At 40.8% G+C, this 14,725-nt stretch overlaps 1 protein-coding gene and 1 long non-coding RNA gene across 2 annotated transcripts in view; one reads left to right on the top strand and one right to left on the bottom strand.

The window, feature by feature from the left end:
* Positions 1–14,725, bottom strand: part of LOC138979827 (NBAS subunit of NRZ tethering complex-like) — a 98,034-nt gene that overhangs the window by 49,814 nt on the left and 33,495 nt on the right. Inside the window, exons 16-17 of the mRNA XM_070352578.1 lie at positions 5,773–5,842; positions 5,350–5,475 (exon numbers count right to left, since the gene is read on the bottom strand). Coding sequence (XP_070208679.1) covers positions 5,350–5,475; positions 5,773–5,842 — 196 coding nt within the window. The remainder of the gene's footprint in view (positions 1–5,349; positions 5,476–5,772; positions 5,843–14,725) is intronic.
* Positions 6,769–10,200, top strand: LOC138979823 (uncharacterized). Its single transcript, XR_011460146.1, has 2 exons — positions 6,769–7,435; positions 8,857–10,200. It is a non-coding gene; the product is annotated as an uncharacterized lncRNA (long non-coding RNA).

The raw sequence follows: 14,725 nt of genomic DNA, 5'->3' as shown, positions 1-14,725 counted from the left end.
AGACAGTACAAAGAAAAAAAACAAGCAAATCCCGCATTCACTCACAGCATCCTGACTCAAATGAAACAAAACTGTGACACTCACCAAATGATGTCTAGGTAATCCATATTGAATATAAGTCACATTTTCACAACAAAGTCCCAACTGTACACCTATGAACATTTCCAAAAGGATTAGGACGCTCCAGCCATCCATTGTTATCAGTGCTGCCACGCCCCCCTTGCAACTACACATTCGAAGATTCATGCAGTACCACCCTAACACGTGTAGTTTGCCGACTCATACTAGCAACAACAGGACTGTTTCTTCCTCAATATCACTGCTATTATCGCTTTCTTGAGGCGAAAACAACACGTCGGAATCATGATCTACAGGGTCCTCAAGATCCAACATCCGGAGAATCTCCTCCAGTGACAAGGCTCGCCTTGGATTAATTTTTTTTCTCGAAAAAACCACACAAATTAGGCTAATTTTGCATATGGCGGAAGGGCAGGCCAAGTGTGTCAAGGGAAACAACTCAATTTACTGCAAGCTTCAAAAACCGGGATGCAATCACGAGTCCTGTACCCTGTATGGCTCTTACTGAAAAATGCGCGTCCCGTCCATGGGCGTGTCAGCGCGGTTACTGATTTATAAGCGTCCCGTCGCGAAAGTGTTAACCGTGAGAGTATTGATATCTGCAAAGTTTATTCTATAAGCCTTTATAAATGTTTATATAATGTCTATACTATTTGCATGCTACAACTGTACATTTTCATGTTGAAGATATAAAAAACGCTCGCGCTGGACCCGAGTACTCTTCGCTCAATAAATATAAATGTTTGGAATGTCTGTGGTGTGAATGTTGGTTTCTGACCAGAAATGCAGATCTATCTGTGGCCGATTCATAGATTCAACCTACAAGCTGCGACCTCATCTGTGATCAGATAATGTTTCGACAAGCATTAAACGGATGAAATTAACCACATGCAGTTTATTCTTCAGAAAAATGCAGCGATACGCACCCCAAAAAATGGGTTGGGTTCGGTGATTTGTACATAAACGTCTTCCTCGCGATAGATTCGCTTATTATTTTGTCTTATGAAGCCGTCATCAACACGAACACAATGATTGCAGAAGCAAACTCTGTACCTACACGACCGAGACACAAGACTGATTATTTCACAGCTGCAATGAGAATAGAGAACAAAGACGTTTTGGGTAAGCTTACTCACGTCAGGTCTTCACTGACAAGCTAGGAACAGACGGAAAATTCCGAACAAAAGTAAATGACGTCAAAGTCTCTTTCGCTTTGCGTGTAACTTTGTCATGACGTATTTTTGTGACGCGTTCGGCTGTTCTATCAGGTCAATGGCTGCGTGTTGCCCCGCCGGTGTGAACTCCTCCTACGGCCAAGTCGTTTTTGTGGTTTATTTCGCATTTAGGTCCCAGGTAACATTATGAAGTTTTAATACGATCAATCGGACCTATTATCAAGTTAGTGTATCAACTTTTGAACGAACTGCGCCCAGTAGTTTCCCAGCAATAAGCTGTTAAGTGGAGACAGACAGACACACAATTAAAGTCTGCTGAGCCCTAGTACTAGCGTACTCGGGGATAAAAGTTACTTTGACTTGACTTGACTACTCAAATCACAATCAGCTAAGCATGTATAGGGAGGCTCACACCCTCCGCGGCCCCGGCAGTCAAGCAGAGTGCAAAGAGCTGTTTTCAACTCAAAATTGTGCTTAGTTGAATTTTTATTAAAAACAAATAAAGTATGAATGCTCTTGAGTATAGTCATCTTAGTACACTCATCTAAGTTTGATGTGAAAAAAATGTGTTTACATAGTTGTATTTGGATGTGTAAAATGCCCCAAAGCGTCGCGCGCCTGCGTCGGACTTTAGCGCTGGCTGGCTGTGCAGCGATTTCGCCTCAAGCCACGGCTTTGTTCTAAATCGGTCCCGAAACAACCCTGTTTTTGGTTGGTTCGGCCTTGCAAACTATAAATAATTCACCAATGAAACTTGGCGGAAGTAAAGATCTCCTCTCTGTTTACGTCATATCAAGCGTTGAACCAATGGGAAGCACTGTAACACATCACACACGAACCATTTTCAAACGAAGAGGTCACAGTCGTTCCATTCATTGATCGAAGTTCATCCCATCGCGTATGATCGTCAACATCTTGAATTTTCTTGTGCAAAAGTTTGTCATTTGTAATCGAAGTGTTTTTTATGCCGAGCGTTTTTAAGACGAGAATTTGAGCGTCGAATCGCACTCCTGACAAAGCCGAGTGGAGACTGAGTTGCTGTGTTCCACGCTGCAGAATGTGTTATGGCGGGCGAGTCAACTAACTGCTGTGGGGGCGTCGATTGGGTATGTAATTTGATCTGAACTGTTTCTCTGTCGAAATATGCATTAGTTTTGAATGAAAATCAAATTATAACTAAGTTCTAGTGTTTCAACCTATCCAAGGTTAAATTGTGTTTGTAAATCGGCTTAGATGCAACATATTCGATTTTGATGAGGAGATCATCATCCCCGGTATTTGGGCGATACCACTGTCGGACAATCCCCGAGGTTTCCCTGATCGAGCTGTGTTTTGTTTTGTAAAGTAAGCTTAAGTAAACGCATCCTGAATCTCATTAAACATAAGATTGATGAGATATTTTCAATAAATCTGTAATTTTGATCTTTTGTTCTGGATGGTAACAAATCTAATAGATCAAAGTGACGCTTCAGGAATGAAACGTGGCCGTAAGTGCGACTGAACGACAGACAAGACTGTTGATCCAGTGGACGTCGGGAATTGTTCATAAAAGTTAGTTAAATGTTATTTATAAGTTATTTACTTCGGACAATGAAGTGTATTTATTGTCGCCTGCTTTGTATTTTTGATGATTATTTTAATAACGTTTAGTTACTAGTAGCTGTAACTGTAAGGACTCAATATTTGTTTTTCTCAATCTCAGTCTCACAGTCACAGTGTGAAGATTTGTATTTTTTGGCTTTTAATTATAAGCTTCTTATAGGTTGAGCATTTGGATGCATACACTTTGTTTGCCTGGACACCCCCTGTCATCAATAGTAAGTTGAGTAATACTACACCCACAAATACACAGTCAATTTAAACAAGTAAATACAAATAAATTAGACTGACCTGTGACAATGTGTTATTTCAATTTTCATAGCTCCATTTTCATTTTTGACAAAATCTGAATTTTCAGTTTTTCTGTGGCAAAGTGCATTAACAGGAGAAATGCATACATACCATTTTTTTGTGCTTAATATGAATCATGAAGACTGGAGCTGATTTAAATTGTTACTATTGGTGAATTTGTAAATCAAGGATCAACTCCTGTTCTTTTTGGAATACTACCATACATCTTGTCACTGTAGTATGTGAATTATTTACAAAGAAAGACAAAATGTTTTGTTTCTATTAATATTTTTTAGGCTTAAATATATTGGTTGTTTTATGTTTTATGTTCTTTTGTTTTTCAGATTGTTTGCATCCCTGATCAGAAGGCTGTTGGACCCAAATTTTCACTTGTATCTGGAACCTCTCTTCTCAGCGGCTGCTTGACAACGGAATCGGGACCACTGGGGAAGGATGCTGGCACACTGCGAGACATCACGAATGGGGACTTCATCTCTCTCATGGTCTCGGCTGAGAATGTAGAGAAGTGTGGCAAGGTTACTCTTCCGGACGACTCCTGTCTTAGTCGCTACTTCGAAGTTCTTCACTTCTGGCTGATGAAGTTCACCACGCAGGCGTTCAACTCCAGGTCTCCAACTTCCGTGCAATCAAAATGTGGGCGTGTGAAAAAGGACTACTTCAAGCTTGTGAACAAGTACAACAAACGACCAACTGAAAAGAACTGCTTGATCTTGTTTGACTTTTTGTGCCTGCCCTTCGTGTGGAAACTTGAAGTCTCGTCAAAATGCAGCAGTGATAGAGTGTGCTCTGAACAAGAAGGAATGAAGCTGCACATACTGTATGTTATTGAAAGTTCTAATGTACTAAATGATGGAGGTGTTATCCTTTTGAGATTTAAAAACAAAAGTTATGCACTGGTTGTGCTGCTAAATTGAGTTGACAAATCCGCTGTTTGAATTTTTTAAAAATTTTTTTAAAAGACTTATTTGGTTATTTTGTTCTTTTAGTTTGGTCCATATAACAAAAAGTCTCCTTGTGACTTGCCATTGTTGTCTCTGCTTTGAACAATATTTTTATTTTGGACGGATTTTGGACGAATTTTTATGTGACGTAATATTTCCTTTTTCCTTATTCTAACTAAAATTGATATTTTTTTTCCATCAAATCTGATTGAATATGGCTTAACTATAAAGAGCAACTAATTTCCTTTAATTTGATATATTATAAGTTTATATTAAGTGAATAAATCATGTTAAAGTGAAGATCTGCATATCTGAGAAATATTCATGTGATGCCGGCCATTTTTTAATTTGTCTAAATTGACTTCATTAACTACTTTTTTCGCAAATAATTTCTATACACATGCATTTTAACATTCAATAAGTATAATTAATAAAACAGTTGATGAAAAAGCGTTTTTTGTGTTTAGTGCTCTGCACAAGTTTTTCTGGGGTTGGTGTGATGGACATTTCCCCCAACTTTGGTGCTTTATAGCTAAAATTTCTATAGAACTACATCCCTAAAATTTTCGGATCCCATAGACAATATTATATTAAGCATATCAACAAAATTTTAGAAGATTAAAGACATAACTCTTTGATTTATGAATGGCCAAAGTTGGGGAAAAAAAATGAAAATGGCCACCGGGCCTCCCTAGCATGTAAATACTCATCAAGCTAAATAAAATTATGCACAAAAGTCGGCGACAGAATGCAAAATGTAATGCTTTACTAATATTAAAAAACAAGAATTGTAGGTTATTGAAAAAATGAACTATTGACAAAAGGTTTTGTCAATAATTAAACTTTCCAATAAAATACAATTCTTGTTTTTTTATTCTGAATTTCGGAATGTTAGCAGTCTATCTGTTTTGGAATTTTTGCAGTACAAATACTTACCAAGTAATCTGATATAGTGGAATTTTTGCAGTACAAATACTTACCAAGTAATCTGATATAGTGGAATTTTTGCAGTACAAATACTTACCAAGTAATCTGATATAGTGGAATTTTTGCAGTACAAATACTTACCAAGTAATCTGATATAGTGGAATTTTTGCAGTACAAATACTTACCAAGTAATCTGATATAGTGGAATTTTTGCAGTACAAATACTTACCAAGTAATCTGATATAGTGGAATTTTTGCAGTACAAATACTTACCAAGTAATCTGATATAGTGGAATTTTTGCAGTACAAATACTTACCAAGTAATCTGATATAGATGCCAAGGAGACGGGAGATCGACGCCACTGTCTCTGGTACACAAGGTCACAGTCAAGGCCATATGCCTGGGCAAGTGCCAGGGCTTCTCCATATTCCTCTGCGTCAATCTGAACAGAGACACAAATTGAACAGAGCATAGTAATTTAAAACCAACTTTTCCAAATTAAGTGAAACTGTTGACTGTCTAAGAACCTGTACAGAAAAGGATTCCTTATATACCTAGCTCACAATTTTTGTTATATTCAGGGGAGAGAAGAAATAAGGAAAAAAGCAAAGTGGGAAGTTCACATAAGAGCCGAGAAGATAACTGAGCCTCTGACCGCAGAACTGCCACACAAAACTATACTAAGCACAGGCTTACATGTAAAAACAAACCAGAAATATTTTGCGCGTCAGAAACCAACCTTCCTCGAAAAAAGTTCTTCAGGAGTGGTCGATTTCAGCCACACCATGCGGTAGACTTTGGTCACAGTTCTGAAATATTCCAAATCCAACATCAGAAGTTGTTCTACTTCAACAGCAAAATCTGCAGTCAATACATAGAAACAAAACCAATCAGGATTTGAATATACCCTGGAACAAACCCAATCAACGTCATCAACAATTAGCAGGCTCAGTCACAAAATCAGATTCTTCATTTCATGTTAGGATTATGAACTGATCTTCCATACCCATGGTCCTGTTCCACTTAATGAAGAGAACAAGACTTCTTATACAATCAATTAATCAACATATCCCATTCCCTGTAACCATAACTGAACAAGGTATATGCATAACTTACTACACATGAATGTATGCAGACCATCAGAAGGGCAAACTGGCCCCTGTTTACTAGCTTGTCTTACAGGTCAGCATATAGACAAATTTGGCATAATATACAGAAAATGGAAAATTTCAATAGTAAATTTTCATTTGATTAATATACTTACCCAATTCTCATAAATGCATTGACTTTAATCTCACATGCTAGATGTTGAAAAACTACTCAAATTACCTGCCCTTGCAAGGGTGGTAACCAAGCTAAAAACAGACGCCATAGCCGTTGCTATGCCCTGTCCCACCTGGTTACCCATAACCCACCGCGCACCACGTGAGCGCAGGCATCCGGAATAATCATTCGAGACTTCTCAAAAACCCTTAGGAAATTAAGTAGCGGGGATGGATGGGAGGGTATTAACTATGAGAATTGGGTAAGTATATTAATCAAATGAAAATTTACTATTGAAATTTTCCATTAAATTACATATTCTTACCCCAATTCTCATAAATGCAGATTGCTCCTAAAGGCGGAGGGAACTTACTTATGTCCCTGAGAGAACCTGTCCTGCAGAAACTAACGAGGGCAAGGAAATTGCCCCATCAAGTTAAGAGCAGGAGTTGTCCAGAAGGTAAAACATTAAGGGCAGACCGGGTAGGCAAAATGAGTTTTTTTTGGTCTCATCCACCTTTTTGGGGTTGTTGCATTTTTCACACCTTTGAACATCCTGGAATGCATTCAATAATCTGCTTTTGTCATTTTAGACATGTATTCATGTAAATAAAACCATTTTCAAACTGATGTTTTGTTGTTTTTGTCTGTGTTTTATCAAAAAAATCGAAAAAATGGTCTACTTTGGATACTCCGTGCTGGTAAATGTGCGCACATGACATGACCCTTCGCTGTTCAAACTGTGTGGAAATTTCCGTTCTTCAAGATGACGTCATCACCGTTGGGGAATTTCCGTTGACATAGGCACAAAGAGAGAGAATCCGTTCCAACCGAAACCCCGGAATTAATATATGCAAATATATGTAGGTCAAAGGCATTTGGCGCAAGCGCAGTAGACAACTTATCAGTCCCCCGGTGTCAACAAATCCATGACTTTTTCACCGATTCAGCAGCATTTTTCAAAGTTTTGAGCTGCGGAGAACAACCCTAACATTGGAAATGTTCGGCATAGTGGCAAGAAATATCAGAGAAAGATGAACCAGCAGCAGCGAACAGTAGAAGGAAGTAACAACACTCCGAAATGAACCAACATGATCGAATTGAAGCAGACGACATTCTAAGATTCTTGACTCGACGAGGTGGGTTTTGCTTCTTTCTCTTTTCGATCTTGTTTGTTTGATAACGTGATTTATTGCAGATTGTTATGTTGTTGTTGTTGTAAGAATGTGTTAGGGTTTGCAGGTAAATGATAAACAGTTTGTGTCTGAAGTATTTTGCGGGTTTCTTGATCCAATTTACTGACCATGCCGCCGCCGCAACCCCCCCCGCCCCTCCCTCCCTCGATCATCTCTGTGATATCGTCTTCACAACCCCTATTTTATTGTTCTTCGCTGGCCAGTCCTTGAGAGCTTACTATGGTGTAACATGTCATCATTATTCTTTGTCTGTGGTCAAACTGAGAAGCAGCATCTGAGCGATGTACGACTGACACAGTTTCTGTTTCTGGTCATTGACCGTAGGAAAATAAGTACCCTACTAGTACTAGAGAGCGTTCTCTAATTCTAAAGGATTGGTTTACACCAGCATGGCTGACCAACCTATCATTGACAGCAATATTGTTGTCAAATCTTTTCCATTAACTAAGGAATAAAAAAATAGATCCAATTTACTTCACCAAAGAAAAAAAAAGAGTTAAACTAAAGGACTGGGGATGCAACTCATGAATCAAAAGCATAAAGATCACCTGCAAACAGTGCTAGGTTTAGGAAATCTGAAAATGTATACACACACACAGAACACACACACACACACACACACACACACACACAAAACAGACAACAGACAAGAAACAAGCAAATACTTAATACATAGCAAGTGTGATGAAATGAATTAATTTTAAAAGAAAAATATGAAAAGAAAGGAAGAAAGAAAGAAAATAATTCAGCTAGTTTCAGTATTAGTTCCTGTGTGTATCATTGTATGTGATTGTGTGGTTACTCAAATCCCATTGTAAACTTGACATGTAAATTTTGTGATAGGGGCTGGTATGTATATATGGGATAACCTTCTGTGAGGTTTAGTGTGTGACAGGGTGAGAATACTTTGATTTCTTTTGCTTTTTCGTGGCTGCTTTTATTTTCAATTATTTATCATTATATATATTAAAACATACACTTTTTTGTCATTAAGTTGTGTGTGTTTGGGTATTAATAAGTAGTGCAAATCCACATGTAATGAGTATGAGTCACTGTTAAATTAATGAATGTCTTTTGTGTGTGTGTGTGTGTGTGTGTGTTCGTCAACCGACATATGTGGGTACGAGCCGCTGAGGTGGTTGTAAGAAAACCCGCCTGGTTCAGTGGTTGGGGGCTGATTGGGATTTCTGATTTACCGGCCTAGCCAAAAAGTTGAGGTACACCCCATGTAACATGGTCATTTGCAAAATAAAGTACAAGCACTTGTTGACGTTTATATTGAGTCTTAAAATTTGCAGCTTATTACAAACAAAAACCATGGACAGTTGTATCAAATATTAAATCAGTGTTTGTGTATTTATTAGGTTGGAGCAAGGGGAGAACCAGTCCTCCTGTGGTGGCAGCGAGGAGAAAGATTGACCTGATGGAAAAGTTTGCTAAACCGGAACTACCCTCTTCCACAGCAGAAACATCAGCTTTGCCATCTTCTGACCAACCATAAGAAGATACAGATACTTTGCCATCTTCTGACCCATCACAAGCAGATATGGATACTGGTACTGTGCAACGTCACTCCGGTGACATGTGTTGGGCTTTTGTCAACATTGATCAGCTCAATCTATTGCTGAAAGGTCTATATCCTGTACTGAATGCTTGTCTGATAGCAGTCTGATTATGAAAGAAGGTGATGCATCAGCCCAAGGATTTGCACAGGCCCTGCATCTGGAGTGCATATGAGTGTCCATTCAAGTCTGCAGTTGTTTACTCTTCTCCCGGTGTTTGCAACGCTTCGGGTGGTAAAGTTGCATTTAAAATAATCCGCGTATGACCATGTTGGTACATGGAAAGGGACATTCAGCTTTACAGAAATTTGCTGCAGTGTTAGGATTGAGCACAGAAATACTGTAATTAAAATGTTGCAACTTTTGAATGGCTTGATAGCTTTGTTCCATTTGTGTATATATAATTATGTAATGCTGTTGATGATTTGTGAAGCATCATTTCTATGCAATGGAATAAGAAATCAGTGCATCCGTTGGGTTTTTATGAGTCTGACAGTTTGGTTCTGATCAATATTTTCATATCAGCACAAACACAGATAATTGACTTTTTTAATGTTTTCATATGATTTTTTTTTAAATTAAAAAAATCTGATAATTTGATTATCAAATCATTTCCCCTTCATAGGTAAAGTGTTATTCTGGTTAAAAAAAACCACCCCATTAATTCAAGCTCTACTGTGGTACTAGTTTACCGGGGTACTAGTGAGACTCTTTTACATGCTGTTTTCTCTACATGTAATTTGAGACAAAATGTGGTAATTAAAATGTTGTAACTTTTGAATGGCTAGATGGATTTGTTCCAATTTTGTATATGTTGTTTATGATTTGTGAAGCACCATTTCTGTGCATGGAATAAGAATACAGTGGATTCCTTGTGTTTTTATGAGTCCGACAGTTTCGTTTTGATTCATATCTGCACTAACATAGATGAGTTTTCAAATGATTTTTAAAAAAAAGTCCGGATAATTTGATCGTCAAATCATTTCCCCATCATAGTAAAGTGGTCATTCTGATAAAAACATATGAATTCAGGGTGCACTGTGCTACTTGTTTTTGTATGTACTGGTTCAAATCTTTAAAATGCTGTTTTCTCTGAATGTAATTTTCAGACAAAACGCTACAATTAAAATGTTGCAACTTTTGAAAGGCTTGATGGATTTGTTCAGTTTTTGTATATGTTGTTTATGAGTTGTACAGCATCAGTTCTGTGCATGGAATAAGAGTTCAGTGCATTGGTTGGGTTTTTATGAGTCTGACAGTTAGGATCTCATGTATTTTTCTTATCAGAACTGAACCGGTAACTGAAAATGCTAAATTAAAATAATATATTGCTTAGAAATGCTTTTCGATGCACAGAATTATTAAACACACACATATTGCTGCAAAGAAGAAAAATTGGATCAAAACATGCACTGGTTCACAAACTGCAACATTTTAAAAAAAGCACATTTTATAACGTTTTTTTCACATTTTGGTGAATAAAACCCCCAAAAATTGCTTTTCACTCAAAATTTAAAATGGTTTCCCTTAATTAGGTTATTCTGCTTGCAAAAATCAAACAAGCAGCAAGCTGTTTCCAAAATAAAAAAAAAAGTGCTTGCCTACCCTGTCTCCCCTTAATGAACACGTCATCAGACCTCCAAAGAGCTGTCGGCAAAACTTCGCATAGGCGACAGGAACACCACCAGCGAGAGAAGAACCCCAGGCTCTGGACTCCTGAACACCTGCAAAGGAACAGAGGGAGGACTGAACGCCTTCCCCCCACCCCCCCCCCCCCCCCTTCCTGTGTTCAATAAGCCACCACTCATAGGACTGTCCTATGAAAGTAGCAACACCTCTTGTGAGAGTCCATTAAGAGAAGCCTCTTTCACCTATAGTGTGAAGAGATAAGAACATAAGCTTTTGGCTCTTAGTTCCAATTGACTGAGCGTAAATCAACAAAGGATTTTAAAACTCTAACCAGACAGTTAGAAAATCCAAAACGCCCGGAGCGAGAATCCTCCCGAGAGGAGGGAATTAAACACCAGAGGAGATTGACCAGGTTTCTGATTCAAGGAAATCTGGCCGAAAAACCCGTGAAAAAATGGAACTATAATCTCCAAGGCTACATCCTCCGGTAAACCCCAACAACGCATGTGCCTCACTGCCCTTCGGGGCTGAGGCCCAGAGTAAGAAGAACAAAGTCCTACGCGTTAAACAAGGGGACGCCTCTAAACCTCTTAAAACAAGGTCCTTTGATCATGCCCGCAAAAGCGCCATGAACATCAGCAGAGAGGCCTATTTGTTCCAAAGTAGCTGAGATAGCCGAGACGCCGGAACCTCCAAGAAGAGGCCAAGCTGCCCAGAGCCAAAAAGAAACAGAGGTGATTAACCACCTGGATTGAGAGAGGGGCGCTAAGGAGTTGCACCCCCGCTCTATACGCCAATTGGCCAAGGAGGCCAATGAATACACAGAGAAAGTGGAGGACCTATGTGCTTCATGCACCAAGACCAGAGTCAAAACCCACGATCTGTAACACAAACAGCACAACCTCCAGCCCTGTATGCAGATGGCCCAACCCGTGTGCAAGCCCTGAGAGGTCCTGCTGAACTAGTCGGCCAGATTATAGAGCCGGCTGGGGAGAAATTTCCCCAAGAAATTGATTTAGTGTGAAAGAAACCAAATCAGAATCCCGTAAACTCTGTCTAACGGGGAGTGAGAACTTGCTCCTCCCTGCTAGTTCACATAGGAAGCAACAGAAGTATTGTCCGTATGCAACCGGACATGCCTGTACAAGGTTGTCGTCACCAAGACTGAGACTGGTCTCAAAAACCGGGAAATCTTTAGATGATGCAGTTGTTTTTTATTTCAAACCCTCGAAGTATTCTCCCTTAGCGGCTACACACAGTTTAAGTCGTTGGACCCAGTCAAGAAATGACCGTTTGAAGTCGTTTTTTGGCACCTGGTTCAGACACTGGAAAACAGCCGATCCGAGGGCTGATCGACTGTCAAATCGACGCCCAGCCAATTGTCTTTTCAGATGAGGAAACAAAAAAAAGTCACAGGGTGCAAGATCAGGAGAGTAGGGAGGATGTGGCAAAGTTTCAAAGTTTTCTTCCTCCAGGTACTCTTTCACCACCTTGGATTTGTGAGCAGGTGCGTTATCATGAAGTAATTTGATCCCTTTCAATCCTGTAGTTGGTCTGGCTCTCTTGTAGTAACGAACGATGCCAGCAAGAACTTTTTCCTTGTAGTACACCCCAGTGATGCTTCTGCCTTTTTCGCGTGGTTTTTGAAAAATGACGCCCTTTGTGTTATAAAATATTGTGTATAAAACCTTCTTGCCGGAGCGACTTTTTCGCACGATCCGAGGGGCATTGGCACCTTTTTTTTATCCATGCTTTGTTTTGAGCTTTTCTTTTTGGCTCAAAGAAGTACACCCAAGTTTCGTCTCCAGTCACGATCTCATCCAAGCGTTTTTGATCACATCCGTCGTATATCTTGAGTAGCCGTTGGGCAAACGTAACCCTACACCTCTTGTTCTCTTCAGTGAGGAAATGTGGTACCACTCGCGTGCACACCTTTGTGTATCCAAGTTTGTGTTTTAAAACTCTCAAGACAGACGACGACGAAATGTCCAGTGTTTCGGCGATAAAATGACTGCTCACTCGGGGATCTTCATCAACTAACCGTTGCACATGGGACACCATTTTGTTGTCGGTTACAGGTGGTTTCTTCACTTTTCCCCTTGCATCTTCCACAGACGTTTTCCCTGTTGAGAAATGCTTTGCCCACCGAAAAACTGTCGCGCGAGATGGTGCTGTGCCTGGGCTTACAGTTCTCAGCTCTTCAAGTATGTCACCGGCCGTTTTACCAAGTGCCGTTCTTATTTTGATGTAGGATCGAAAATCCTTCTCTGAAAATGTGCTTTTTGCCGCCATTTTTTAGGCCAGTGTCTCTCGCTTACATGATTAAATACACTGTATCTTTACGAAAACACAACGGATCACAAAGAAATTATGCACAATAATACGTTGTGTACCAATCTTGATAATGACGTCATTTGTTATAAATGTCGTCATTTGATTCTGTGCAAAAAAGACCAGTCTCAGTCTTGCTGACGACAACCTTGTATATAGCCAAAAAGAAAGGCTAGTAGACTGAGAGCTACTGCTCCTAACTCCAGGCAATTGAGATGCCCAAGGAGTTGAGTCTACATCCACAGCCTCAAGACTGTAATTGCCAATGTAGGACCCCATCCAGACAGAGACGCATCCATGAAGCGGTCTAAGTCCGGGGGGAACAAAGCTAGGGAAAACGCCCTGAGTGATCCAATTGGATTCCAGCCACCTACTCGCGTGGAGGAACCCACCCTGGAGGAGGACCCTCTTGTCCTAGACCTGTGAGGCCGAGTCCCAAAGAGACTTGAGGAAAGACTAGAGGGCCAGGATAGCCATCGATTCCGCCTGACCGAGGATCAAGGCTAAGGACCTCTCAGAGGTCTGCTCTCGTGCCAGTCTGGCAGTGATAAGAGCCTAAAGCCTCTCTATTCTCTCCTGTGAAGGACGAACCTTCCAAGAGACAGTGTCGAACGGCATGCCCGGGTAAAAAACCTGGGATGGGGACAGCTCGGATTTTGCCTGGTTTACTGAGAACGCCAGGCAAAAAGCCTGGTTCAACACCATCTGAGAGTGCAGCGGGCAAGCTGATTGACCCTGACAAAAGATCAACCAGTCCCCGAGGTCGTCCAGAGACGAATAGCTCTCCAGAAACGGAGCCACTTCCTGTCTGCAGGAACGCATAAGGAAGGCTCGTGTGAGAGCACAGAGGAAAATCTCAGCCAAAGCTGATACCTCTAGACCATGCCGTCCCACCTCCTCCGGAGAGGGAGGAGACACTGAACGAAACACCCACTTTGTGGCCGGGAGCGCATCAATGCGCTGCTACTTGTCCTTGAAGGAAGGGCAAGACTGAGGCTTCTGAGTAGGTTTTAACAAAACCCAAAAAAAAGCCTGACCCTTGCTTCCTGTAACCGGTGTGAAAACAAACCCCTTGAAAAGAAGGAGATCACACCTGGTGAAGACAGTGTGGGCATAGAACATCACTGACGAACTCATCTGCTCGGTGATGACCCTAGCCAGAGCTGCCAGCAGCATGGCTACGGCCCTATCCGAGGCATCCTCCTTAAACCAAAAAGAGTCCAGGGAGGATAAGATGGCTCGTAAGAGAGCACAGATGAGAGTCTCAGCAAAAGCAGATAACTCTAGACCATGCCGTCCCACCTCCTCCAGAGAGGAGAGGGAGGAGTAACATCACGAAACCCCACATTACCTGTGGTCTATTTGTGAAGCCCGGAGACTAGTTCCGGCGGAGCGGAAAAACTAGCCCTTGGCAACGAAAATGTCTGGATCAGATCCTGAGACTTGACATTTCAACCTATCTTCTTCCGCACTAAAAGTGAGAATGAAGCAGCCTGAAACCCAGAAGCCAGCCACTGGCTAGCAGAAGAAGGAGCAGGACCATGCGCATGAAGCAGCGGGAAAAGTGTAGGCTGAAGACCACTACCCTGAGGTGCGGGTCAAGCCAAGAGCTGCGACATGTGGTAGGCAATCACTGGAGACTCGGCAAATCGAAATGATTGCGAGTAAGCCCGCGTAAACCCAAAGTCATCCGCGGAAGAGGGAGGAAGAG

The sequence above is a fragment of the Littorina saxatilis genome, linkage group LG1 (genome assembly GCF_037325665.1).
Source record: "Littorina saxatilis isolate snail1 linkage group LG1, US_GU_Lsax_2.0, whole genome shotgun sequence".
NCBI classification, from domain to species: domain Eukaryota; kingdom Metazoa; phylum Mollusca; class Gastropoda; order Littorinimorpha; family Littorinidae; genus Littorina; species Littorina saxatilis.
Note: the sequence above shows the minus strand (reverse complement) of the source record. Positions and strands in the feature narration are given on the sequence as shown.